This window comes from Rhinopithecus bieti, unplaced genomic scaffold (genome assembly GCF_001698545.2).
Source record: "Rhinopithecus bieti isolate Rb0 unplaced genomic scaffold, ASM169854v2 scaffold_35856, whole genome shotgun sequence".
NCBI lineage: Eukaryota > Metazoa > Chordata > Mammalia > Primates > Cercopithecidae > Rhinopithecus > Rhinopithecus bieti.
Window position 1 is genome coordinate 1,237,082 of NW_016815820.1, and position 26,910 is coordinate 1,263,991.

At 52.8% G+C, this 26,910-nt stretch overlaps 2 protein-coding genes across 12 annotated transcripts in view; one reads left to right on the top strand and one right to left on the bottom strand.

The window, feature by feature from the left end:
• ITGA3 (integrin subunit alpha 3) overlaps positions 1 to 13,791 on the bottom strand; it is a 34,037-nt gene extending 20,246 nt beyond the window's left edge. For 2 of the 3 annotated variants that reach the window (XM_017853905.1, XM_017853906.1), the window contains exons 1-4: positions 12,964 to 13,791; positions 5,551 to 5,678; positions 5,148 to 5,227; positions 1,371 to 1,620 (exon numbers count right to left, since the gene is read on the bottom strand). In XM_017853905.1, coding sequence (XP_017709394.1) covers positions 1,371 to 1,620; positions 5,148 to 5,227; positions 5,551 to 5,678; positions 12,964 to 13,163 — 658 coding nt within the window. In that variant the 5' untranslated portion in view covers positions 13,164 to 13,791. Of the gene's footprint in view, positions 1 to 1,370; positions 1,621 to 5,147; positions 5,228 to 5,550; positions 5,679 to 8,257; positions 12,148 to 12,963 lie in introns of those variants that run through there. The other variant, XM_017853908.1, reaches the window with a different exon arrangement.
• On the top strand, positions 6,043 to 26,549 carry LOC108516446 (uncharacterized). Of its 9 annotated transcripts, XR_001881830.1 has the most exons (6): positions 6,052 to 7,420; positions 8,000 to 8,095; positions 12,179 to 12,534; positions 13,785 to 13,968; positions 17,030 to 17,160; positions 17,273 to 19,199. XR_001881830.1 is itself a non-coding variant. In XM_017853909.1 (5 exons), exons 3-5 carry the CDS (start codon positions 13,803 to 13,805, stop codon positions 25,833 to 25,835), a joined length of 645 nt encoding a protein of 214 aa, XP_017709398.1. In that variant the 5' UTR covers positions 7,908 to 8,095; positions 12,179 to 12,534; positions 13,785 to 13,802; the 3' UTR covers positions 25,836 to 26,548. The 9 variants fall into 9 exon arrangements, 7 of the variants coding, with proteins under 7 accessions (XP_017709400.1, XP_017709398.1, XP_017709399.1 ...); XR_001881829.1 differs by lacking the exon at positions 8,000 to 8,095 and having other exon boundaries at positions 6,233 to 7,420; XM_017853909.1 differs by lacking the exons at positions 6,052 to 7,420; positions 17,273 to 19,199 and adding an exon at positions 25,488 to 26,548 and having other exon boundaries at positions 7,908 to 8,095.
• Positions 26,550 to 26,910: the final 361 nt, after the last annotated feature.

Sequence of the window (26,910 nt, forward strand, 5' to 3'; positions counted from 1 at the left end):
CTGCAACAACAAAGGTTCAGTAAGGGAAAAGGGGTCACTATTGCTACAACCTGTGTGATGGAGGGAAGCAAAGAGATGGAGGGAGTGTAAGCAGTCAGACACCCACTGTGAGACCATGTGTGGTATCTTTTACAAACATCGTCTTTTACAAGAAGATACTCTGCACCCTCTAAAATGATGGTCCTACATATATCAACATGAAAAAGTGCCCATGACTTTGGATAAGTGAAAGAGAGAAAGTAGTGATATTTATTTATTTAGTTTTTTGAGATAAAGTCTTGCTCTGCTGCTCAGGCTGGAGGAGAGTGGCACAATCGCAGCTCACTGCAGCCTCAACCTCCTGGGCCCAAGCAATCCTCCCACCTCAGCCTCCCGAGTAGCTGGGACCATAGGCGTGTGCCACCATGCCTGGCTAATTTTTTAATTTTTTGTAGAGACGGGGTCTCCCTATGTTGCCCAGGTTAGTCTTGAACTCCTGAGCTCAAGTGATCCCCACCTCAGTTTTCCAAAGTGTTGAGATTACAGGTGTGAGCCACTGCACCTGGCAATACCTATTATTCTAAAATAAATCTAGACGGACCCGCAATATACCATTAACATTAGGGAACAGAAAGAAGGGTGGGGGAAGAAGAACACTTTTACACTTTATTTTTACCAAATCCTACTGTACTATGTAGTGGTTCTACCAGGAGCATGTTTTATTTTTAGAATTAGTTTGTAAATGGTTAAACAGAAATCAGGCGGACCTGTATTCCAATCCAGGTTTCATAACTTTGTTGGCCTTGGGCAATTTACTTCTCTAAGTCTTAGTTTTTGTTTTTGTAAAATGGATATAATAATATTTGCCTCATAAGAGTATTTTAAAAATGATTGAGGCTGGGCGTGGTGGCTCATGCCCATAACCCCAGCACTTTGGGAGGCCAAGGAGGGTGGATTGCTTAAGCCCAGGAGTTGGAGACTAGCCTGAGCAACACGGTGAAACCCCATCTCTACAAAAAATACAGAAATTAGCCAGATGTAGTGGCACATGCCTGTGGTCATAGCTCCTCAAGAAGCTGAGGTGGGAGGATCACCTGAGCCTGGGGAGGTCGAGGCTATAGTGAGCCATGAGTATGCCACTGCACTCCAGCCTTGGTGACATAGTGAGACCCTATGTCAAAAAAGAAAAGAAAAAGATTGATTGACATAATAGGTATAAGGCCCCTGGCACATAGTAAGTGCTTTAAAACAGTAGAAGTCATGGTGGTGGCTGATATTGGTATGAGGTCATGTTTCTAGTGTGGATGGTCTAGGCCAGCTGTCCCAGTGGCTAACTGGGGGTGGGTGGTCTCTGCTCTTCCTTTCTTCCCCCATGGCCCCATGGTCCCCACCTTTCCAGTTGTAGGCACCGGGGGCACCAAAGTACACAGTGTTCTGGGTGAAGCCACCGCTGGTGCCCAGCTGGCACATGCCCGTCTCCAGGTAGTCAGTGTTGCTGTTGCACATCTCGTTGTGGTAGGTCTGCCAGTCATCACTGGGGTCCAGCTCTAGGTCATTGCCTCGCACATAGCACTTGCCCACCATGCGCCGCTGGTCTTCTGACCCCGACCATAGCACCTGTGTATAGCGGTGGGCACAGACCTGGGGACCCCCCAAACACAGGCAGCCTCAGTCAGGCACAGGGACCCGGGTCAGCTGTCTCTTTTACCCTGTAAGCCTCTGGCTTTGCTGAACAGGAGTCAAAGGAGATCTCCTGGCTTCTCCTTCTTCTCCCAGTGATACTTAAACCTGCATCTCCTTTCCAGAATTTAGAAATCTGCTCTGAGGGTCAGGAACACTTTTTGGAAAGCTGTAAAGTGTGGATTTGAGAGTGGCTTACAGATCTCAGCAAAGGGAAAGCAGGGAAGGATGAGAGACTGTGGGGTTCAGGCTCTTGGTCTAGAAGGGGTTAGTAACAGAGAGATTAAGGAACTTACTGCTCTGCCATCTTCAGATGACCCTGTCCTCTTAATGAAAGGACCATTATTAAAATGATAATTACAATGACAGTAATAATAATAGCAGCAGCTAACAATTCCTGAGTGCTTCCTATATGCCAGGCACAATTCTAAGCTCCTCACATATTAAGTGTTAAGCCTGCTAGTGAGCCTATGGTGTAGGAATGATTATTTTCCCCATTTTAGATAAACTGAGGCACAGAGAGCTCAGTTAACCTGCCTAAGATCTCATACCTAGAGAGAAGCAGAGAATATTCAAACCAAGCCTGTCTGCTTCCAAAATCTGAGCTCTTAAGCACATGCTGTGCTGCTTCACAGAGGGGAGAATCTATGCACAGCTTCTGAGTGCACTTTAGCTGCTCAGTATATATTTACTGGGCAAACTGATGGGCCAGAATAGGGTGACTTAAAACAGCCTGGAGGCAGGCAAAGTCCAAAAGTAGGCCCTGGTTCTTCTTTACTTGCTTTCTGTGGTCCCTTCTAGCTGTGAGCTCCACCAGCACGATGCCTGAGCCTGTCTTAGTCACTGCTAAGCTTCTAGGAGTAGCACAGTGTTTGGTACACAGTAGAGGCTCACCAAATATTTGTTGGATGAACGGTGTAAATAACTGCTAAAGGATCCAGGGTGCAGAATCACTTTAAATGGGCTCCTAGACCACAGCCATCCATAACAGGGGTGTCAAAAAAGCATTTCAGTGAACTGATGCCACCTGGAGCTTTAACAGTGTTCAAAGGCGACAGAAATCACAGCAGCAATGGCTTGTGGCGTGGCAAATGATTAGAAGGGGTTACAAGGGCACCTTCTAGAGTGATTTTAAGATATATTTTTGGTTACACAGGTATATACATTTGTAAAAATTCATTGAAGTTTAAAATCTGTACATTTCACTGTATGTAAACATTACATCAATTTTTTCCATTTTTTGTTTGTTTGTTTTGTTTTTTTAAGACAGGGTCTGACTTTGTCACCCAGGCTGGAGTGCAGTGGCATGGTCTCAGCTCACTCCAACCTCTCTCTCCGGGGTTCAAGTGATCCTCCCACCTCAGTCTCTCAGCTAGCTGGGACTACAGGTGCACACCACCATGCCGGGCTAATTTATATATATTTTTGTAGAGACGGAATTTTGCCATGTTGCCCAGGTTGGTCTCAAACTCCTAGGCTCAAACGATCCTCCTGCCTCATTCCAAAGGAATGAGCCACCTAGCCTGGCCACATCAATTTTTAAAATGAGAAAAAAGCCAGGCATTGTTGCTCTTGCCTATAATCCCAGCTACCTGGGAGGCCGAGGCAGGAGGATCACTTGAGCTCAGGAGTTCAAGGCTACAGTGAGCTATGATCATGCCACTGCACTCCAGCCTGGGTAACAGGGCCAGACCTCATCTATAAAAGTAAAAAAAAAAAAAAAAGAAAGAAAGAAAGAAAGAAAGGAAAGAAAGAAAGAGAAAGAAAGAAGAAAGGAAGAAGGGAGGGAGGGAGGGAGGGGGGGAGGGAGGAAAAAGTAGGGCCAGGTATGGTAGCTCACGCCTGAAATCCTAGCACTAGCACTTTGGGAGGCCAAGGCGGGAGGATCACTTGAGCCCAGGAGTTTGAGACCAGCCTGGGCAACACAGTCAGACCCTGTCCCTATAAAAACTTAAAAAATTAGCCTGGGAGGCTAAGGCTGGAGGGTCACTTGAGTCTGGGAAGTCAAGGCTGCAGTGAGCTGAGATGACACCACTACACTCCAGCCTGGTTGAGAGATGAAATCTTCTTCTTTTTTTTTTTTTTAGATGGAGTCTTGCTCTGTCACCCAGGTTGGAGTGCAGTGGTGTGATCTTGGCTCACTGCAACCTCTACCTCCCAGGTTCAAGCAATTCTCCTGCCTCAGCCTCCCGAGTAACTGGGACAACAGGTGGGCACCACCGCCCCCGGTTTATTTTTTATATTTTTAGTAGAGACAGGGTTTCGCCATGTTGGCCAGGCTGGTCTCGAACTCCTGACCTCGTGATCCACCAGCCTCAGCCTCCCAAAGTGCTGGGATTACAGGTGTGAACCAACGCACCCAGTTGAGAGTCTTCTATCTTGAAAGAAAGAAGAAAGAAAAGAAAAGAGAGAGAAAGAGAGAGAGAGCCTCATTCTCTCTTTGCCTGCTGCCATCAGCATAAGATGGGACTTGCTCCTCCTTGCCTTCCACCGTGATAGGCTTCCCCAGCCATGTGAAACTATCAAGGCAAGAGAAAAACCTGACATCAAAGAAGCACATTCTAAGACTGAGTTTATGTGCCTATCTGGATACTGATAATTCATGTCTGAAGAAAGCATAAGTATTGCATTCTCTTGGCCACAGTAATTGTTTCAGAGAAGAGCACCTGAAATAGTCAGAGCTAATGAGTTGTAATCAGATATCTACCAGGACTATAGAACTTGAAGGTCAAAGAAGATAAAGCTGAAGCTGTTGCATTCATGCACCACGAAAAGACTGCCTATCAAAGAATGGAGGCAACACGAAGAACACAGAGTTAAGTGCCTGAGATACATCACATCCTGGTGGCATCATATTAGCACTAGGAGCAAGGCAAGCCTTAACCAGAACTCTTCTGTGTGTGAACTAATAAAATCCTTTCTGAATATAACAACAACATAAAGAGACAGAGAGAGAAAAAAAATGGGGCGGTGGGGGGAATGTTCTATCTGGGACTCAGAAATGGAGAACTCAGGGGCTGGCACTGTAGAATGTAGGCAGAAGGTGAACATTTGATTAGCCCCCAGACCAGAGCTGGGTGAGCCAGGGTCAGCAGGGCTGCGCCTCTTCCGGCAGTCAGCCTCCGAGGAAGGAGCGCCAGCCAGTGCTGAGCCGCCTGGGGCCCTCTCTGCCCTTTCTCCTCCTCTCAGTTCCCTCAGCTCCCTTGGCTTGTTCCCACGAAGGCTGAGCACCCAGTGTGGGCATTGGGAGGAAGTGGATGAGTCAGAGAACTCAGGCCGTGCCTGGCTCTGGGAGAGCACAGGATACTCACTCCCTCCCCAGGAGTGCAGGGAGCGAGGGATGCTCAGCCACAGGAAGGGACATGTGTGCAGGCCCCAGCACACACACGCCGTGGACCCCCCTGCTGCCCTCTTCTTTTCTGCCAGCTCTGGGAGATGAGGAGAGAGCCAGGGAGAGGTGGAAGAGCCGACACTGAGCACTCACTTACCAGGACTCTGCCTGCAGGGCCCTGGCTGGCCACAGTCACTCCAAGCCACATGTCCTCAATAATGTGATGGCCAGGGTCACCTGTGGGCACCAGAGGGATCATGAACCAGAGCACCTCACCCATATTTCAGTGCCCAAAGCCTCCAGAGGGCAGGGGTGGGTCCTGCTTGGGCCCTCCACCCACAGGACAGCCCTCCCAATTCCCCTTCTCCAGCTCGTCATTATTCTAAGCTCCACCAATCCCATCCAGCCCCACTCTCCTCTAGGGCACCCTCTTCCCAGCTGGACAAGAAGTGACTAGAAGCTGTGCGAGCAAGCCTTCTATCTCCTCCAGGCCATTCTCTCTGCGGTACCCCTCTGCCAGACCTCTGACCTGGCACCCCTCCCCAGCCTCTTCCCCTCACTTTTCACTGTGATGTTCATCCGCTCACAGTCGTCCTTGTGGGCAGTGAGTGGGCACAGGTACACAGCACCAGTCCGGTTGGTGTAGCCATCGGGCACAGCGAGCTCCCGGGGGGCACCAGCCAGGAGCCTGGGGATAGGGAGGGAGGTGGGTCCGGGTTCAGACTCCCCAAGCCCCACTTCAAACAACTTGCTATTTATTCAACATACATTTACAGATTGTTGGTGCCAGGAGACCCCCAGCTCCTGCCCTCCAGAAGTGCCCAGCATAAGGGAAGGCAGGCAAGGAAAAAAGACACTGGAAGGAAGTGCCCCGGGAGGGGGAAGCAGGGAGCACAGCAGCTCAGGCTCAGGGCTGAGGGGGCAGTCACGGAGGCCAGCAGAAGAGGTGACCTAATCTGAGTCTGGGAACGATGACCAGGGTTCTCCAGGTGAAGAAGGGGAGAAGGCCACGTGGGCAAAGGCACACATGTGCAGGGCCAGGAAGCAAAAGCCAGCAGGGTGATTCAGAGACCTGCAGGCCCTCAGCATAGCTGGAGTCCAGAAGCCTCTGGGGAGGCACACAAAGGCAGGCTGGGAACAGCCTTAGGGGAAACCACAGAGGGATTTTAGGCAGGGGCATGACATGGCCAGATCTCAGTTTTGGAAGCAACGCTTTGGCTTTTGAGATGAAGGTTGACCAGAAGACAGCAAGACGAGGAATCCTGGCAGAGAGTTCAAATTCTGTGAGGTCAGAGGGGAGAACTTAGTGGGCTGGGTTGTCAGAACCCTGGGTTTTTCCTCCTGAAGCCATCTGGGGACTCAGATCTTGGTGACCTGGGCCCCTAAGTGACCTGGGTGATGTCCAATATCCTTCTCCAGTGACCTTAAGACAGGCACACAGGTAGGGGTTGGGATGAGTACCTGACACTTTGGACATTGTGGCCCCAGAGCAGAGCTCCCAGTGGGCGGGCAGCAGGTGGGGTGGGCAAGGGCTCTTGCCTTGCCCCCCGCCTGCCCAGATTCCATCTTTGGGGATGCCGACAGCAAGTTCCTACAAGGATGCTTAGGACCCTGGCAACCTGTCCCATACCAGAGGGGTGGCTGGAGCAGAGAGAGGCAGGGGTTGGCCCTGAAATACCATCTTAGAGAACAAGCCTTGGGCCATCAGAAACCCCAGGGATCTTTGTTAAAAAGGTAGATTCCTCTGCCCACAACATACCATCTGGTGGAATCTAGTGCACCCCAGTTTGAGAACTCAGTTTTACCAGACTTTCTTCTCCCCACATCACCTCCCTGCAGCCTCTAAATGTTCTGCCAGGAGTCCCTGCTCAATCCTGATGGCCCTGGCCTTCTCAGGTGGGAGACACCTCCCAGGTGCCCCACCATTTGGCCCCAGCAACTCTATCACTCTACAGCTCCCAGCTAAGAACTTGGACTCTGGGCCTTCTGCCAGTCTGGAAGTGCCAAGCAACAGCCACGCCTGTAGCTCCTGCCTGGGACCTGTGAGTGTGGGCTGCAGGGAGTAGGCAGGGCAGGGCCTGGGCATGCTGGGGCCTGGGGTGTCTCCACCCACTGGGAGTTAGGAATGTAGTGCCTGAGGGTGCTGGGAAGGGGGTGGGACCTTGCCTGTACTTTAAGACTACAGCTCAGACCTCACCCTGGGGAAGTGTTCCTGGGAGAAGGGGTGAAGCTTCCTGGCCAGGGAAGCTGGCAGGGGGCCAGCCAGGCCTGGAGAGTCACTTCTGTCTGGGCTGGGAAGGCCTCGATGAATCCTCTGCCTGACCACCCACGGACGTCCGCTCTCTGACGTGCCTGACAGATGAGAGAAGGGAGCCACAGCCTGCGGGAAAGGAGCATCTCAGCCTGAGAACCCACGGACCTGGGTCTAGGGTTTGTTCTGCCTGAAGGGGCAATTTCCTTTCCTTCTCTGAGCCCTGAGTGCCTCATCTGTAAAATGGAGGCAGCCCCTCTCCCGCTGACCTCCAGGGTTGCTGGAGGAACAAATAGGTCTATTCTGCAAAAGGGTGTTCTGATATGAAGCCATAGCTAGTATGAGCATTGTTGGTCTGATTTGTTGTGGCATCAGGACTGGCCCTAGCATGACCCCAGCCCTCCCTCCAGGAACCCAGGAATTTCTTTTTTTCTTTTATTTTTTTGAGACAGGGTCTTGCTCTGTTACCCAGGCTGGAGTGCAGTGGCACAATCTCCGCTCACTGCAACCTCCGCCTCCCAGGTTCAAGTGATTCTCCTGACTCAGCCTCCCAAGGAGCTGGGATTACAGGCACGCGCCACCACACCCAGCTAATTTTTGTATTTTTACTAGAGACGCGGTTTCACCATATTGGCCAGGCTGATGTCAAACTCCTGACCTCAGGTGATCCACCCGCCTTGGCCTCCCAAAGTACTGGGATTACAAGCATGAACCACCGTGCCTGGCTGGACCCAGGAATTTCTGCCCTGGCATGTTAGGGAACCTGGAGCAGAGGGAAAAGAAGAGACTCCTTTGGTGGTGTAGAGAGAGCAGGGGACAGACATAAGAAGACTTCCATGGCTTGAGGATACCAGGTGATCACTGGGGTGGGGGTAGGAGTGCTGGCAGCTAGAGTCACTCCACGGCCCTGCGCATGTTATCATACAGGAGGCAGCTGAGCAGAAGGGTCTCCATGCCCTCCCAGCCCCCTCAACTCAGCCAGTAAGGGGCTAAGGGATCCCCTCCTCTGAACTTACCGAGGTACTGAGCAGGCAGAGCTGGGCACGTATGTCAGTTAGATTGAAATACTTCCCCTTACCACCTATACCCTCTTGCCTGTTGCCTGGAACCAGTCTTATGCCTACTGATAGAGGGTGGGGCAGGGCTATTGCCCTAATCCCAGCCCCACATCCCAGGCCCCTCCCTCCTCAGAGATTCCAGAGGGAGCCCCCCTTCACCCCCCCAGAGTATTTTTAGCTTCCACTTGGCCCACTCAGAGGCCCTTTAAGGCCCTCTGGCTCCCAGCCCAGGATCCAATGGGTCTACAGCCAGAGGCCTGCGCATGGATGGGGGAAGGTGGTGTGCAGAGGGTAGTTCCAGCTTCCTGCAGCCACACATACCTAGGTGTGTGTGGTGAGGGTTGGAGAATCCTGAAGGTGAGAGGGACCTTACTGACATGCAAATGAAATGCAAATCATTATGCAAATGAGCATTTCTGCTAGCCACCTGCTTTGGGGTCTGGTCCAGATCACAAAATCCAAAAGCTGACCCCTTCCAGAGCGGCACTGAGCCCATCCCCTCAGCTGCAGCCAGAAGGAGGGAGACTAGGTAGAGAGATGCCTAGATGGAGCTCTTAGAGCAAGGAAGATAGGAGATAGGACTGCCCCTCTCCTGGAGTCAGGCTGGACTCGGGGGAGCAGAGACCCCCAGCCCCCCAGATGGAGTGGGATGGGTGAAGTGACTACTCAAGGGCTTTCCAACAGCTGCCTCCTCACCCTCCCGTTGGCTCCAGCCAAACAGCCCCTCTTGGCCTCTGTGGAGCCTTGAGCTCCAAGTTCCAAAAAAGCCCTTCCTCACCCCTGCCCTATCACTCCCCTTGGGGCAGTTCAAAGCTAATGGAACAGCCAAGGAGAAAGCAGAAGAATCAAAGAAGGGCGGGGCACAGTACCCAGGAGAATTCAAGGTACCAGGTTGGCTCACCCCAAAGAGGAGAAGGCCCCTGGGGGCACTGGGGTAGGGTAATGCTCAGAGAAGCAGCCTGTAAGATTCACCTTCCCAGATTCTGTCACCTCGGGGAGGCACTTGGTGGCTCCATGGGAGGATTCCAGAGGGGACCAAAGGATCTAGCACTCAGGCCAACACGGCAAGGCCTCACTCCTTGGGTACCTAGCCTCCTGTGTTCCCCTCCCACCCCAGGCCAGGAGGCAGATGGGGAGGGTGCCTGCTCCACCTCTGAGCCCCAGAGAAGGGGTGGGGGCGGCTCTGGGATGCCTGGATCCCAGCTCTATGCCAACCTTGCTGCCCGAATTAGCCATCTCCCCAGAGGCCGCTCCATGGTAGCTGAAACTGCAGCCCTCCCCATCCTTCCCTACTCTTCCTTTGCTGCCCACCCAGCCCCCTCTCCCCACTGGTGACTCAGCCCTAGAACCAGAGCAACAAGCTGGATGGAGAGAGAGAATGAGAAAGGGCAGGAAAAAGAGCCTTGGCTAAGCCTCAGATAAAAAAAGAACAAGGCCATTTTTCTCAGTTCTTCTCCCTTTCCTTGGCTCTTCAGTATTTTTCCTGTATTTGACTCCCGAGGGCATTCTAAGTGTCATCTAACCTCAATCCCTCTTACTGCAAAGGGGATCCTCTTCCTTCTTTGTTTAGTTCTGACCAAGCCCCCTTCGCTGCTTCTTTTTTGACAAGATCAGGCTTCTCCCACTCCTGCCCAGTTGAAAGCCTCTTGGCCTAGACTGGTCACTGGGTAAAACCTACTACACGTGCAGGCCTTCTGCCTCCAGCCACAGCTGCTGTGCCCATTTCTGCTGGCACGAGCCTTGGAGGCTGCCAGGCACCCACCCTGCCCAGGAAAACATGAGGTTAGGACAGCATGGCAGGTGAGCCTGGCTTCTGTGTACCTCAGGCATGACCTCATTTCTAGGAGCCACCCTGCCCTGGGCTTCCCAGATACCCACATTTCCAAGCAAAAGTGAAAGAAAGAGAAGGACCGGCAGTATCCCCATAGGCCCACAGGGTCAGACCAGACCAGACTGCCTGGATTCCCAGGAAGGAATGTCAGTGCAGGTGCTGGAGAAGAGATGGTGTCAGTAACCACCTCCCAGAGAACAGTCCCTGTCCCTCCAAGGAACCCCTCATGCATTTTGCCAAGAAGCCCAGAGCACTTGGTCCTCTGCCTGCTCCTTACCCCTCATTTCCACAGAGTAGGAGATTGGGCCCTGGGTTAGGGCAAGCCCCCTATGTTGTGGGCCAGGAACCCCAGTCCAGAGATGAAGGTGATGGGGCAGCAAAGAAGGTCCCACCCTGGGTTTCTAACCATTTCTGAGGCCTTCTGAATGGAGAACAAGAAAGCTGCGCTCTCCCCTCCTCCCACCCACAGGGCAGTGGACAAATACTATGATTTGGGGTATACTTTCAGGGAGTCCCTGCATCTCTTGAAAACCTTCTGTGAACCCCAGTTTAAGAGCCTATCCAAGACCATGAACGATCCCGCTTTTCCAAAGAGACTTTCAGGCTAACAGAACATGAGGCTGCAGCTCGTCTTACTAGTTAGTTCCTCTGAGTTGTGCACTCAGGCAGCTGTTTGCATCTGGCTACACAGCTGGCTGCAGCTAAGCCCAGCTGGCTCTCCCAAATGGTCAAGGGGTTGAATGGCCGAGGGGTTGAATTCAGTGAGATGAAGGGCCAAGACACAGAACCACCCTTAGGAAAGACTAAGGATACTCAAGGGAGAGAACTCCTGCCCCTCAGAGGTTCATTAGCTTTAGAACCTTCTGGGCTCCTGGCAGGCTGAATGCCAGCCCCAGTTTCCCAGAGAGAAAAGTAGAACCCCTTTGCTCAGCCACCTTGGACGGGGCTCATGGGTAATGAGGATGCATCCAGGTTCTGGCCTCAGCGCAAGAGCCTTCAGGTGCTCCTTGGAGAAAGGCACATGTGCAGAGGATTTTACGCACTTTATCTCCTTACAGCCCCACTAACATCCCAAAAGAAGGCATGCTGTTCCCCTCCCTCCAACACGTAAGGAAATTCAGGTTCAGGTATTGGTAACAGATCTGAGACAGGACACTGGCCATGGGACCTCCAAGCCTCTTCTCCCTCTACCATATCAAGTTGACTCTCACAGGCCAGCAGCAGTGGGAAAGAGCACTAGATCCAGGTCCAACCCCTTTTGGGGGAAACTTGGCCCAGGGAGGGGAACCTGGCCCAGGGAGGGGACCTTGCTCAAGGTCACCAGGCAAAAGGGAGAGGGGTTGAGGAATCATTATTGACTCTTTCTTTCTAGTCTGATCTCTTTATCTATGTTATCTTATATCATGGAGATTTGGCATTGAAAGTCTGAAAATCTTTTTCTTGGTTAGGACAGAAAGAGTGCTGATGTAGAAACGTGTGCTCCTGGTGGCTCAGGATCTCCAAAAGATAGAGGGTTGGCTAAGGCCAGGTGGCAGCTGCTGGGGCCAGGCTGGGAAGGGTGTGGTAGCCCTAGCCTCTGCAAGAGCAAGATGGAGTTGAGGTTAAGTCCAGGTAGGCAGGCTAGGTCAGGAGGGCAGAACCAAGGCAGTGGCAGAGTTTGGACTTTGGACATTCTAAACTTCCTCAATCTCTGCAGGCCCCAACCAGAGCAGGGAGAGATTTCAGTGTACCCTGAATGTGACTACATCTTCTTGTTCAGTGGGGTCAGAGGCCAGGTGGGGGCAGAGGCTAGGAGGGGGCAGATCACCCAGCCCAAAGAGGTGGATGGTACCTGCTTAACCTGTCCTAACCACCATCCCTCTTTGGACAGCTTCACCTCCCCAGCCGCCAACCTCGGCATGCTCTGAGGCCACAGCAGAGAGACCTCTGAATCCTGGACATGCGACTGGGCATGAGTGTGTCTGGTGCAGTGAGGGGGACCCAGGCGGCTGGGTGCAACCTCCTCCTCCTTCCTCCCCTATGCATAGCTCTTCCCCTCCTCCTTGCAGCTGTTGGGGAAGGAGAACAGAAGAAAGAGAAAAACACTGTTTCCCTCTTCAAACCAAAACAAACACACTCAGGGTTGAAGATCCAACACGAATCCGTGGAATGCAGGGAGGATATCTGCGGGGAGAGTGCCACTGCTTGGAGGTGGGCAGGAGGAGATGCAGCCAGAGCTGGGACAAGTCCTCCTCTCTCTTCCACTGCCGCTATCCTTAAGGCGTCAGAGGGAGCGTATGGACAGCTCCAAACGCCCAGACTCACCCATCACCTCACCCTCCATCCGCCGAGCCAGCGGTTGAGAAGGCCATCCAGTCTGGCTCTGCAGAGGGTGTGGCTGACGTGGCCGCAGACTACCAGCGAGGTGCTTAAATGCATATGCTCATTTTTCCCCCAAGCGTAGGGGAAGGGGGGGTCCGCTGGGTGTTTATCTTGCAGTTTACCCCAACTCCCAGCCCTGGAGAGAAGAGGCTAGTGCTGGGTACTCGGTTCACAGAATGGGAGAGGACTCAGTCACCGGGACCCCACTTCCGCTCTCAGGAGAGATCTAAAGGGCGGAGGGGTGGCGTCTAGACAGGTTCTGGCCCCGTCAGCACTTGCCAATGATTACTGCCCGACCTCACACCCAATCCTCCACTTCCCGCCAACCCCCAGCAGCCAGTGGGCCGCCTGGGTACCTGCCCCTTAATGCTGGCTCCCAAGGGCCAGCTGGCCGGACTCCGACTCCGCTCCGGACCTGCATCCCCCGCACGCACACTCTCGCTCCCACCCCACACCCTCCAGCTTCACTTACAGGTAGCGCTGCTGCCGCTCTGTCTGCCGATGGAGGGCGACCGAGTAGCCGAAGAGGCTGCCCGGGTTCCCGGCCTCCTTCACTACCAGGAATCGGGTATCCAGGTTGAAGGCGGAGACGACACAGCCGCCGGCCGCCACCATCAAGGCGCAAAGCATCAGGCGTGGGGCGCGGGGCGCGCGGCTGGGGCCGGGGCCCATGGCTGCGAGCAGGAGCCGAGTCCGGGCGAGAGCGCGTGAGGGCGCGGAGCTGGGCGTGAGGACCTGTTCACCTGCTCCCCGCGCCCCCGGAGGACACTGGAACCCGCCGGCCGCTGTGCTCCGTAGTGCTGATCGGTTTCGTGTCCCCAGCCTCAGCCAGTTTCACAGCTGCGCTCTCAGATCCCCTCTTAAGATCCGTGGGTCTATCTTCCCGCCTCCCCAGCGGCCGGGTCGCCGCCGCCCCTGCCCGTGCAACCGGCCCCCAGCTTGTCCCGGCCGCGCCCCCTTGGCCGCGCTGTCGCCTTCGATCCCGGCTCCGCGGCGGATCTGGCAAGCGTACGGGTCGACCGCAAGGAGGACAGGAGGGAGGGGTCCTGCGGAGCGCGCCCCGCCTCCCCACGCCCAGTCCCGCACCTCCCCACCTTGCGAGCCCAGCCCGGGCTGCGCTTTCCTTCCGGGGAAAGAGAAAAAGGTCCCGGCTCGGCCACCGCCTCTTAAAGGGGCAGCACCGCCCCTCCCTCCTCATCATCCCTACCCCAGCTCCGCCTTCTCCCCCAAACACCTGTCGGCAACACCCAAAGGCTTAGATTTCCCCTCCCGCCCCTCGCTTCTCTGGGAAAGGGTCGTCTCGGGAGCAAGATGGATGTGACTGGCGGAGCCGGGGGTGGGATTTGTCCGGCCGCTTTCCTGCCTCTGCTGCTGCTGCTGAAAAGGCCAGCCCGCTGGAGAGACCTGGCGTTGGTGCATCTGGGAACAGACGTCCGCGCGCGGCTGGCTGGAATGCTGGACTCGCCTCCGCAGCGCTGTGAGTCCCCAAGAGGTGGCTGTCGGTCTCTGGGAGTTCTTCCTCTCACCCAGGCTCCTCGCTGTGTTTGCAGAAATTTATTTCTCCTGTCCACTCATCCTGATCCGAGCTGAGGTTGGCCCCTCAGCAAAGACAGACATATTTAGCAGTGGTAACAACCAAATGTCGCTAATTTTAATTACCAAAAAGCATTTTTTCCCCTGCGACTTCTGGTATCAAGGGATAAGACTGTTAATGTAGAAATGAGTCCCTCCTTCACAGAAAGCACTGTGTCGCCAGGAAGCTGAGCCTAGACCGTACCCATTTCTCGTCCACAACTGCCTTCAGGGCCCAGCCCAGAGAATCCCAGAGGCTCCCTCTTCTTACTCAAGCTTGAACAGAGTGTTTGGAGACTGGGCTTGGACGTCAGCCCCCATCAGGTGTTTGGTGGGTAGCGCCAGGTGGCGGTAGGTGGGCGGAGCCTAAAGGTCTCCACCAAGGAATCAAATTGAAAGGGAGCTTCAAGAGGTTACTCTGGCCAGGCGCGGTGGTTCACGCCTGTAATCCCAGCACTTAGGGAAGCCGGGACGGGGGCGGATCACGAGATTAGGAGTTCGAAACCAGCCTGGCCAATATGGTGAAACACTGTCTCTACTAAAAAATTACAAAAATTAGCCGGGCGTGGTAGCGGGTGCCTGTAGTCCCAGCTACCTGGGGCAGGAGAATCTCTTGAACCCGGGAGGCGCAGGTTGCAGTGAGCTGAGATCGCGCCACTGCACTCCAGCCTGGGCGACAGAGTACACTGCACTCCAGCCTGGGCGACAGATTAAGACTTCGTCTCAAAAAAAAAAAAAAGAGGTAATTATGTACTTTCTTGGATCTAACTCACATTTCTCTTACTGCAGCTCAGAGACCCATTTTCCCCGGAGCATTTTGTTTTGTTTTGTTTTATGTTTTGTTTTGTTTTTGAGACGATGGAGTCTCACTCTGTCTCCCAGGCTAGAGTGCAGTGGCGCGATCTCCTCTCACTGCAACCTCTGCCTCCCGGGTTCAAGCGATTCTCCTGCCTCAGCCTCCTCAGTAGCTGGGATTACCGGCGCCTGCCACCTTGCCCAGCTAATTTTGTATTTTTAGTAGAGATGGGGTTTCTCCATGTTGGTCAGGCTGGTCTCGAACTCCTGACCTCATGATCAACCCCCCCCCCCCCCCCCGCCACTCCCGGCCTCCCAAAGTGCTGAGATTACAGGGGTGAGCCACCCCACCTGGCCTCCCCAAGCATTATTTTCTCCATCTATTCTTAATAAGAAAAAAACACCATGTATTAAGCACATATGCAGCAGGAACTATGCTAAATGCTTCACAAATGTTAAATCCTCACAACAATCTTTGGAGTGTTATCTCTGTTTTAAAACGAGAAAAATGAGGCTCAGGGAGGTTAGGCAATTTGGCAGAGGTCACACAACTAGGATTTTCATCCTGTGTTATCTGATCCTGGAGCCCTTAACTACTTATGCTAATAATTAATATTTATACACTACTTTGGGCACATCCAAGTTTGGTGGGGTCTGAAGCTTGTGCAATTTGGGGCTCTCTTTAAGAATAAAATTATTTTGTACTCATAAGAATTATGAGTACAAAATTAGATTCAGAGCCTGGGAAAGGGTCCCGGCCTAGCTTTACAGTTTGCAAATCATTTCACAGGCAGGCTCATTTTATCCTCCCGGCCTCCCTGTGAGGTGGGGATTATCATATTCATTTGACTTAGGAGAAAACAGAGCCTCAGAAGGTTACCTGCCTGTCCAAGATCTGAATTTTATGGGAGGCAGAGCTAGGACTGGAAGCCGCTGACCACAGCTGTGTCTTTAAAAGACAAACTCCAGGCAGATGGTTGTCAGACAGCTAGACATGCCTAAACAAAAGCAGCTGCGATAACAGCTTTCTCTGTGGTGTTTGGGAAGAAGACACTTGTCTCTGACGTCCCTTAGAACAGGATTTGTTCCTGACCTGTGACTTCCAGAGCCACCCAGCCTCTCTCATGGTCTGCTTTGTGGCCCAGGGCCTCCAGGGATTAGAAGACATGTGGGGTCAAGGAACAGGAAGCTGACCTGGATGGAAGTTGAACAGTGATCTTTGCTTTCTGCCTGGCTCCTGAATCCTCTACCATGTTCCTGGAGAAGGGGAGCCAGCCAGGGCAAGAAGGGCAGGGGCTTAGGGTGGAAACGCCGTGTGGGTGAGGATCTTGCCTGAAACAGCTTTGAGAATCCTGCAATGACAGATCGGCCCCATGCCAGGCCTTATCTCTTTGGACATCCCAAACAGGAATGACCAGCATGTCCGATCCTGGGACTGGGAGCCGGAAAGGGATGAGGGATGGTTTTTCCACTCCAGGGGAGTGTCCAGAGGGAATGTGAAGCAGAGCAGGGGCGACTGGTAGGGGGAGGGCCTGAGCCAAAGAATGTGGGGGAGCGTCAGACCAGTCTGGGGAGATGGAGTGGGCGTGGAGGGAGACTTGGAGACTAGAAGGACCTCAGCTGGAGAGATGGAGAAAGAGAAATCTCAAAGTCCTTTGGTTTCAGTGGCACTGTCATCTGTAGGATCATCTCATCATTCAGTTGACTTTATCATGTCAACTCTTTATCTGTCAACCCTTCCCCATGGAGAAGAGACCCACCTAGAAACATAGAGAAACAAGGGCACCGGAATAATATGTGTAATGAGGAGTCTAAGTTCATTTGTTGATGTTTGCTGACAGCTTTTAAGCCTCACCCTTCCCTCTTTGTGCCCTACACCTGGACAAGCTGATAAGAAAGTCTGGGTGCACCCTCCTTTGGTGTTTGATGGGGGAATATTCACAAGCCCCTTCCTGAGGGAACTCTTACTCCTTAACCACGATAAAAACCCAGGCCAGTCTCCTTCCTGGCTCTCCCAAGGCAATTGGGACCTGCTTGAAAGGCCGACCCTGCTCCCCCTGGAGACCTCCATTATGTAAATAATAGACCTTTTCATACTCTCTTGGTGTTTGGGTGGTGTCATCAGTCTTCATTCAAACCAAACCTTGGATGGAATCCATCTGCCTCTGTAGGTGACCGTAACAATGTGCAAACGGTGGGTTCTGCTGGGAGGTCAAGGAAGCTCCCTGGAGGAGGAATATCTGGACAACAGGGAAAGAAAGGAGCTGCAGAAGAAAGGCAGAAGAATTGGGTCCTGGTTCAGGTGAGTTTTCCCAGCTGGAACAATGACAATGTCAATATTCCACAAAGGCAGCTTCTGTTTATTTAGCACTTGCTGTGTTCCCACAAGTCTTCCTCTACCTGCCCTCTCCCAGCCCTCATCTCACTCTCCCAGAGCCCCGGAGCACACCAGTGGACACCCTCACCCCTCTGGGGCAGATCAGCACAGAGACGTGAAGCACACAGGCAGCTGCTGGAAAAACAATGAGGAATTGCAATGCTGTGCCCCTCAATTGAGTGCAAGCTCTCTTCTGCCTTTTCACCTTGGGCAAGTTACCTTCCTGTTCCAGGCCTCAGTTTCCCCATGTGTGAAATGAAAGGGCTGGAGAGAAATCTCTTACTATTCCCCAATCTGCATTCATTGTGTCCCAAGCCTTCTAATATCTGTTCAACAAAGTGTACCAAATCTCAGCTATTGGACTGAGACTCAGGTGTCTATCTGACTTGAATTGAAAATGTAAATTACTGAAGAGGGAGGGAGGGAGGGAGAGAGTGCTGAAGCTTGAATGGGCTTATCAGATTTCCTTCTCCTGTGGCCCAGATGCAGGCCTCATCCAGGCGATCCCCCTGGCTCAGAATCTGCCAGGCTCAAGCATTCATTGACAGGCCAGGATGTGGCCTCCTGTTCTGGATGCTCTCATATTTAAACAGGCTAAACCCATTTTGCATTGTATGTTAGGGGTGGTGCTTGTGGGAGAAAGGGGGCTGTCAGAACATTCTGGCTGCTGCATGAAGTTGACTTTGTCAGGAGATACTGGGCTGTGGGAGAAGGCAGCTGGTGTAATAATTTGGCCAAGGGGTGGGTTGAGCAGGAGCAGGGGCCGAGGGAGGGAGAGAAGGAATGGCTAAGGAAGGCCCAGGGACTGATTTGACTGGGGCTTCAGGGACAGGTGTGGGGCGAGAGGGATGCTGGGAGTGAAGGAGGGAAAGCACGGAGGCTTTTTGGGGATTAATAGGCAGTGATCCCTATGAGGGCATGGTGAGTAGGACCCAAACATCCAGGTACTTCCTGCCTGCCAGCCCTCTCTGTCTCTCTCTTCCTTTCCTACTGCCCAAGGCCTGGCCCTGCTGCACATGCCCTGCCCTGGCCCCCAGAGTCCCCTTCTCTCCTGGCTGGGAGATTAGGACTCTGCTGTGCCTACAGCATTCTCAACCTCAAGTCAAGGTGGCCCTTTGGTGCCCAGGAGGCCACATGGCTGAGTCAGGGCTGAGTCACCAGTCCCCAAGGGCCTTGCCATTTCCTGTGGAGAAGCCTCTTTACTGGCAGGGTTCTGTGCTCAGGTGGGAAATCTGGGGAGGTCGGGGGCAGGGCTTCATCTACTTTCACCCACTAACTTCCTAGACACTCCACTGGGGGTAGAGGGTTCCTAAATGTATGATGATCAAAACATGCCCTTATGTATTCACAGGTGTTTGCCTATGCAACTGCATGTCTGAATGTTTTATGTGTATTTTAATATAGATAGGGAACAAATATGTATTAAGCACATACTATGTGTGCAGCCTTTTATGTATGTTACTTTCTAATAACCCTAGGAGGTATAGATGCCTCCCTGGCTATAGTTGAAAATACTGACATGCCCAAGGTGCAGGAGATATGAATACCTCCCCAGTGTGGCTGGTAACACCCCTAGGGTTCTCCGACTCCACAATGATGGACTTTCCTCCAGAGTCAGCTCCTCAGGGGCAGGAGTGAGAAGTGTATCTGTATTTATCCTTCCGCCAGTGGCTGGGATTGGTCCTGTGGTTGGAAACAGGGTCAGTAAGGCCCTTGGGAGTAGCTGGGTGAATGGATGATGGTAGTGTTCATCTTGGACATGGCACATACTTCTGGCTGGGTCAATCCATGTGGCTGGCCAACCTGGACCTGCTCTATTCGGGGCCATCGTCCTCATGGCTCATCAGTGCTGAGTTTCATTGCCTTCTTCATAATGCAATACTAATGGACACAGGAATGTATCTGCTGCCGTACACTAGATGAAACATGGTTATTTGCTCAGGTAGAAATGAAGACTAAAATACGAAAGTGGGAAATTCTCTTCATTGTGCCTTACTGATATTTAGATAAAAATGATCTTATTGGTTATTTTTTGTTTTTTTTTTTTTTTTTTTGAGTGGGAGTCTCACTCTGTTGCCCAGGCTGAAGTGCAGTGGCACAGTCTTGGCTTACTGCGAACTCTGCCGCCCGGTTTCAAGCAATTCTTCTGCTTCAGCCTCCCGAGTAGCTGCGGTTATAGGCATGGACAACCACGCCCAGCTAGTTTTTGTATTTTTAGTAGAGACAGGGTTTCACCATGTTGGCCAGGCTGGTCTCGAACTCCCTCCTCAGCCTCCCAAAGTACTGGGATTACAGGTGTGAGCCACCATGCCCAGCCCATCTTATTGGCTCTTAATAACTCAGACCATATCGTGGATTCAGTTCCTGAATCCAAGTTCCTGATTGGAAGTTCCTCAAGCACCATCATGTGGGTCACCCAAGTGCTCTGCTCCAGGGGCTCATCCCCACTGGAAGCTTGAATGTCTGCTCCTCCTTCTCTTCAGCCAGCTCAGCCAATCACTGTGTCCCCCGGATTCTGCCTTCTTGCTGTCTTGCCAGTGTGTCCGCCCCTTTCTGTCCTTTCTCTCTGGATGACTGCCAGTGCTTCCTGTTGCCCTCCCTGCCTCCAACTCTCCCTACCACCTGCATGGCAGCCAGAGTGAGGTTCCTACAAATCTACCAGAGTCTCTTTCCTACTTGGTATGTCTGATGGTTTCCTGCTGCCCTCAGGATACAACACCATCCCTGAGATAGCCCTGCTCATCTTTCCATACCTCCCCACCGCTGCCCTTCACCCCTTCTAATTCTTCACCCAGGTCTCTGAGCACCTTGCAGTTCCTCGATGGAGCCAGTCTTCCTCTTGCCTCCAGACGTTTGCTGTTTCTCCACCACCAGTCATCTGGGCTACCCTCTATTCTCCCAGGAGGTCACAGCCTAGAAGTCACATCCTTTGAGTGGAGTCACCTGTCCACCCTCTCCTGGATTAGGGATCCTGCCCTTAGGTTTATTGTGACCCTTTCCACCTCCCCAATCTGCCTTCATCCCCCTCCATCTCACTGGAACCTCCTTCTCTCCTCGGGCACCAGGCTCTTCTGATGGGCAAATGCTATGGTCAACTTTGGCCCCTTTCCCTCTGACCTTTCTAGGGTGACAGCAGCGACCTGTTGACCTCTCCATCTGTATTTTATTTAAACTCCTCTCTACCCTCTCCTCCCTAGAATTCTCTCCCCCTTGCAAGATTCCTCAGTCCACTTTGGGCATCTGTTTGTGATTCTCATCTCTATGTCTCCACAGTTGACCCTTGTTGGTTAACATTCTCCTCCATGCTGATGACACCTGCCAGGCTCCAGCCTTGATGTTTAACTCTTGCCAGTTACCTCCGGCTGGCCACAGGCTCCTTGGACTCCATGTATCCAGAAGTACTTAGCATCTTCCCTTCTTCCTCAACAAGGGGCTCCTCCTGTCACAGCCTCTCTCTCGGAGCCTGGTCCCCACTCCCAGAAGGATTCCACAAACATACCTGCATGGCAGATGCATCTGACAGCAATAACTTAAGAAAAATCTGCATTCAGAATTTGGAGCTAAGGAATCTGAGAGTGGCCAACCCACAAACTCATTTCTTATCTATGAGGAACATCTAAGCCCCTGGCCCATCTCTCATGGCATTCGAGCCATGGAGGGGATTGGGGATTGAGGTCTTTTGTTTTGGGTTAAATGTGTGTTGCCAGGTAGAGGTTGCCAGGGCAGGGTACTAAGTGAAAATGCTATATAAATGCCATGCATTTTGCAAGTGATTGTGGTGCTGTCTGGCCCACTGCTACTGGACTGTCCCTGCATGTAAGCTCCCCATAAACCTATATCTCGTTCACTGACTCTGGCTCTCTTCTTCGGCCTCTTGAACCTGGTGCCATCCCCACTGAAATTCAGCAGAGGTCCGGCATGACAGCACCAGGCCAGCCATGCCACCCAACCTCTGCACGTGCCGGTGCCTCTGGTTGGAATGCCCTTTCCTCACTTGTTCAGTTGGAAAATCTCCACTTGTTCTTCAAAATCTTTCATGCATTTCTACTTTCTCAGTAAAGCCTTTTCCCACCCCCACGCCAGCCACTATCCCTAGTCACTCTTGAGTTGTCCAGGACTCACACTGACTTCTCACTCGGACTTGTAGTACGATTAGACCAGTGGGACTGTGACCTTGGACAAGTCCCTTCACCTGCTTCCTCATCTATAAATTCCACATAAAGATGCCAAATTCTTGGGTTTGTTGAAAGAGAGCTGGGGCCCAGAAGTCAGCCGCTCTCCCGCTAAGTGCTGGTGGTTATCCTCAGTGTTGACACCTGTGTTTCCCAGCCCCCATGGCCGCTTCTCCATCACATGGCAAGTCTTCAGCCACGGTGTGTCCAGCTGAGTTCGATCACCACATACTCTATGGCACTAAAACAGGAGCCCAGTGCAGGCGAATAAGAGGCTGGCCCTGTCTCTTTAATATCCCTTGGCTCCCCTCCCCTCCCCCACCCTTCGATCCTGTTGGGACAAACGTCTTGGCTCAGTGGGTTGAAAAAGAAAGTCAGAGTTCTGAGGCATGAATCGCTGTGCCCACTGACTCACTTCCTCCTCCCTGCCTGCTCTGAATGGACTGAGGCCCTCAGTAACTCAGGCTGAAGCCTCCTCCCAGCCCTCATCCCTCATCGCAGCTCCCTCAGTGAGGCCACAAGCCTCTCACTGCTGACCTCACCCCTGTGGGACTAATTACTGCTGGTTTGAAACCTGCTTGTAAGTGTCAGCCAAGCTAAGGAGTTAGCTCTCCTAGGGCAGACTGAGGGAAGGCACACGCCCTGTTCTTGGGACCCCAAGTCTGATGTCCACGGCAAGGCGCCCTTAGGGAGCTTGATCTGGGAGGCAGCAAAAGTTCCCCATCCCCACAATGGCTCTCTCCTTTCCTGCCAGGATCACAGACATGCTCACTATTAGGCAGTCCGCCTATAGGTTTGGGCCTTACCTCCTGAAGGCTCCTGTTGAAATGCAGAAGCCCTACCTGGCAGAGTACCCCTAGTGCTCCCAGGCAGGGAGGGGCAGGATATGACGGCATTGCCCACAGAGACTCTGGCCCTGAGGTACAAATGAGTCAGGCAACTATTAAGGTGGTCAGGGGTCAGGAGGGCCAGAGCATGGGGAAGAGCTGGGGTAAATAATTATTTAGTGGGGGCAGGTGGGGTGGGCAGGGGTTCCAGCCGGGCCTGTGGCACCTGCTTCTCTGGCTGTTAGCAGGATGAGGGCAATGATGAAGGGGCTTTCGCATCCTTGGAAAACAATCCCCCAGGGCCTTGGCCTTCTTCCTGTGGAGGACCCCTTCCCCACCTTGTCATGGATGTCAGGGACCCCTCTGAGTGGAGGAGTCAGATGGGGCTTGGGGGGTGTCAGGGCCACAGCCTCAATGGCAGAACTGCCCTGGGCAGCGTCTCTGGCAGGTGTGACCCAGAGGCAGAGTGAGAGCCCAGCCTACCACATGGCAGAGAGAAGGGAGGGGAGCCAGATGCAACACGAGCAGGGTAATGGGGCAGAAACCACAGCACAGCAACATGAGGGACATAGGGACATGCTCAGGGAAACACTGGTGCCTGCCCGAGTTTAGGCGTTGGCTTGCTGGCCTTGGAACTGAGGGGAGCTGATGGATTCACACAAGAGAATGAGCCGACAGCCTTTGTGGGTCCAATGCTCCCTCTGATCGGGAGTTAAGGAGATCCATCTGGGGGGCTAATGTGGAGGTGAAAATGGGAAGGGCAAGGGGCTGTGGAGATGTAGATAGGCTTGAGGGACATTTAGGGGAGGGGCTGAGGAGGAGCTGGTGGCAGGGGGGATGCAGGGCACATGGGATGAGGGCAGCAGCAAGGACAGCCAGGAAATCTCTAGCACCTCTAGGGCCTGCTAGGTGGAGCTGGCAATTTGCCAAAGGCCCTGGGCTAGGGTTGGAGCTAGACAAGGGACCGAAGCCCAGAGGGACCACAAGGTGGTCCATGCCAAACCCGTGAACACAGGAAAATTCTTAGAGGCCTTTCCCTGAGGCCTTGGCTTTGATGTTGACCAGGCTGTGCCAACCTGGCTTTGTGTGGTCAGGCTGAGACTACAGGAATCTCACCCAAGATAACCCTCCTAATCTCCAATTCTTTCTTTCTCTCTTTCTTTCTTTTTCCTTCCTTCCTTCCTCCCTCCCTCCCTTCCTTCCTTCTTTCCTTCTTTCCTTCCTTCCTTCCTTCCTTCCTTCCTTCCTTCCTTTCTGCCTTCCTCCCTCCCTGCCTCCCTCCATCTCTCCTCTCTCTTTCTTTCTTTTTCTTTTGAGACAGACACTCTGTCACCCAGGCTGGAGTGCAGTGGCATGGTCTCGGCTCACTGCAACCTCCACATCCTGGGTTGAAGTGATTCTCCTGCCTCAGCCTCCCGAGTAGCTGGGATTACAGGTGCCCACCACTACACCCAGCTAATTTTGGTATTTTTTTAGTAGAGATGAGGTTTCACCATGTTGGCCAGGCTGGTCTCAAACTGCTGACCTCAATTGATCCATTGCTCTTGGTGGAGAGACAGCCTCCCAAAGTGCTGGGATAACAGGCATGAGCCACCACGCCTGGCCTTAATCCCCTGTTTCTATAGGCCCCTCACCACCTGCACCGTGGGCTCTAGCTCCTCAGCTCTGCTCTTCCTTCCAGCCCTCTTCTCACTCTAGCATCTTGGTGACCCTGGATGTAGCTCCAGAGGTCCGTACTTCATTCATTCTCTGAGCATCCCTCCCTCCTTTCTGCACTTGCAGATGCCCTGAGAAGGCCTCATGGCACTGCACACCCACTGTCCCTGCCAGTGTGCAATCATGGCCTGCGTCTTGGCCCCACTCCCAGGCCATGGGGTCCCTCCCACCCCAATGCACATTAGCCTCTAACTGGCCTCTGGTCATCTCTGAGCCATAGTTTCTTTATTTGCAAAGAGGTAGTAATAACCATGCCCAACTCTCAGGGCCGTGGGGAGGGTTAACTGAGCCATCGATGGGAAGCACCTGGCGTTGGGCCCAGTACACGGCGCCCTTCCCTTCCCTTCAAGTCAACTGTCACCTGGCTCCAGGAGGCCATCTTATTCCCTGATCTGACCCCACTCAAAACCCAACCCTGGATACCTTACAGAACAAAGCCCAAAGCCCAGCTCCCCAGCCTGGAGTTTGAGGTCCTTGGCAAACCACCCTGCTCACCTTCAGCCCTTGTCCTCCACTCTCCACACAACCCCGACCTGTGAGGCAGGTCTTCGTGCCCCAGACATCTGCTTGCCACTTTCTCCAGGCCCTGGAGCACTCTAGCTTTTTGCCCTCTCCCTGTCCTCTCCCTGCAACACTCTAGCTTCCTCTTGCTTGTTGACAGCTCCCCTTCCTTCAAGGCCAACTGAAATCCACCACCTTCCAGGCTTCCCAAGTTTCAGCAGATGCTTTCCAGTTCAGCATAGCTCTGTTTCTCCCTCTGATGGAGCATGTGCCACATTAGGTCACCTGTTAGCTTGGGTGAAGTTGCTTCAGCTCTCCATGCCTCAGTTTCTCTATCTGTAAAATGGAGTTAATAACTGCACCCTAATCATAGAACCCTTGTGGCGAGTCAATGAATCTCACACAGTGCCCAGCACATAGTAAAATAAATAGAAAACAAGCCCCTTCCCTGGAGGAGGGAGACAGGGCAGGGTCCCAGGGATCTTGTCCTGTTTGCCTGTTTTCTACTGGGATGATGGTGGCCATGGTGGCATGGCATGGTAGTGGCTGTCTCTCCACCAAGAGCTCTGACCTCTAGGAAAGCCAGCTCAGACCCTCTTTCTCCGCCCTCTCAATGGCTGCTACTACAGTGTTCTGCTTGGATGGAGATTAATGATGTGGTCAAATTGAACCTCCTCTGGTCCATTGAAACACTCACGGTGTCCCCATCGGTCCCCTCAGGTCCCATCGCTGTGAGGCGTGGGTGTTTCTATGGGTACCCAAGAGCGAGTAGAGGGACCAGCACCTGGGGAAGGTGTTCCCATCATAGAGGACTCCAGAAAAGGCTCTACCTAGGGCTCAGACTGAGACTCCAACACAGGGATGGGGAGGTAGCAGGAAGTGGGCATCCTGGAAGAGTGGGGGAAATGGGGAGAGGTAGGCAGAGAAAAGGGATAGTTGTTTTATTGGGAATCTCACTGTGCCAGCCCTTCATGTATATTATCCTTGATTCTTCATGACAAGCCTGTGAGATCAGTCACGTTTTCCCCTTTTCCAGAAGAGGAAACAAAGGCCCAGACGGGCAAAGTGGCACGCCCAAGGTCATGTGCAGCGTGAGGAGCAGAATTCTCCCCCAGATCTGCTGGGCTCCAAGAGTGGGCCCAGCGGAGACACAACGGAGGCTGAGGATGTGAGAGAATTCCAGCCCAGGCCAGCTGCCCACTCAGCCAGGGAGGAACGCTGTGGGCGTGGTGGAAACAGCCACCAAAAGCCAGGGGCATGCAGCAAACAACGGTGCCAGGAAATGAACCGGACCTGGGGCCCTTCCTCCCGCCCCACCCTGTGCCCCTGGCTGCCTGCCACCTTTCATTCCCGATGCTCCCTCCAAGGAAACAGAGAAAGCTAGGTTGAGACCCCAGGGATGGCCCTGCATGGGGGAGGAACCAGCAGGGTCTTGAAGCCCAGGAGCAGCTCTGCCAGGCCTAACTCCCCTTCCCTGGAGGAGGGAGACAGGGCAGAGTCCCAGGGGTCTTGTCCTGTTTGCCTCGGACTGAGTTCAGATTGGAGTCTCAAGGAGATACTCAAGTAATGTGCGGCATGGAGGCACAGCCAGCATGGTGTCAACACTGCCCGGCAGGAGGGGCAGAGACTTGGGTCCTGATGTGGCCTCTGTCCCTACCTTGTGACCCTGGAGAGTTGCAGAGACCTCCCCATCCCTCAAGTCGGGTGGTTATGCTGGAGTGCATACCACTACTTGGGTCCCTTCCAACTCTGAGAATCCAGTTCTATTCATTCTTTTACTCACTCACTAACTTGTTATTTCAGTGAAATACAGGGTGAAGCTCAGTAAACATACTTTAGTACAAGTAAAGTGGTGGACGGAGTTGCAGGGATAAGCAAAGACTGATAAGTGAGTAATGATTTGTTAAAAGCAGGGACTCTCAAGTCAGATTGCCTGGGTTCAAATTCTTCCCCCATCACTTGATAACTGCATAACCATGGGCAAGTTACCTGACCACCTTGAGCACTGATTTCCTCATCTGTAAAACGGGTACAATAGGAGTATGTGCTTCATAGAGTCGCTGCAAGAATTAAATGAGGTAACACAAATAATGTTCTTAGAAAAAATGTCAGGTACGTGTTGAACACTCAATAAATGTTAGCTATTATTTTTCCTTGGAGGATGAATGAATTTCAGCAGGCAAAGATGTGTGCATGGGGTAGGGGTGACCTACAGAACAGCACACACTAAGGCGCAGAGACAGGAAAGCCCAGTGCAAGTCTGGAGAATAGCAAGAGATCAGCCCGGAGAAATTGGGAAAAGACAAGTTGGGGGCAGATGGTGAGATGCCTTGTGCCAGACTAAGAAACTTGGACCTCATCAACATTTTCCAGTTAGTGTTTCCTGGAGCACCAGAGTCCCATAAGATGCTATGGGATGTTTTGTAAAGATACAAGGAAGATATCAACAAGCAAAAGAA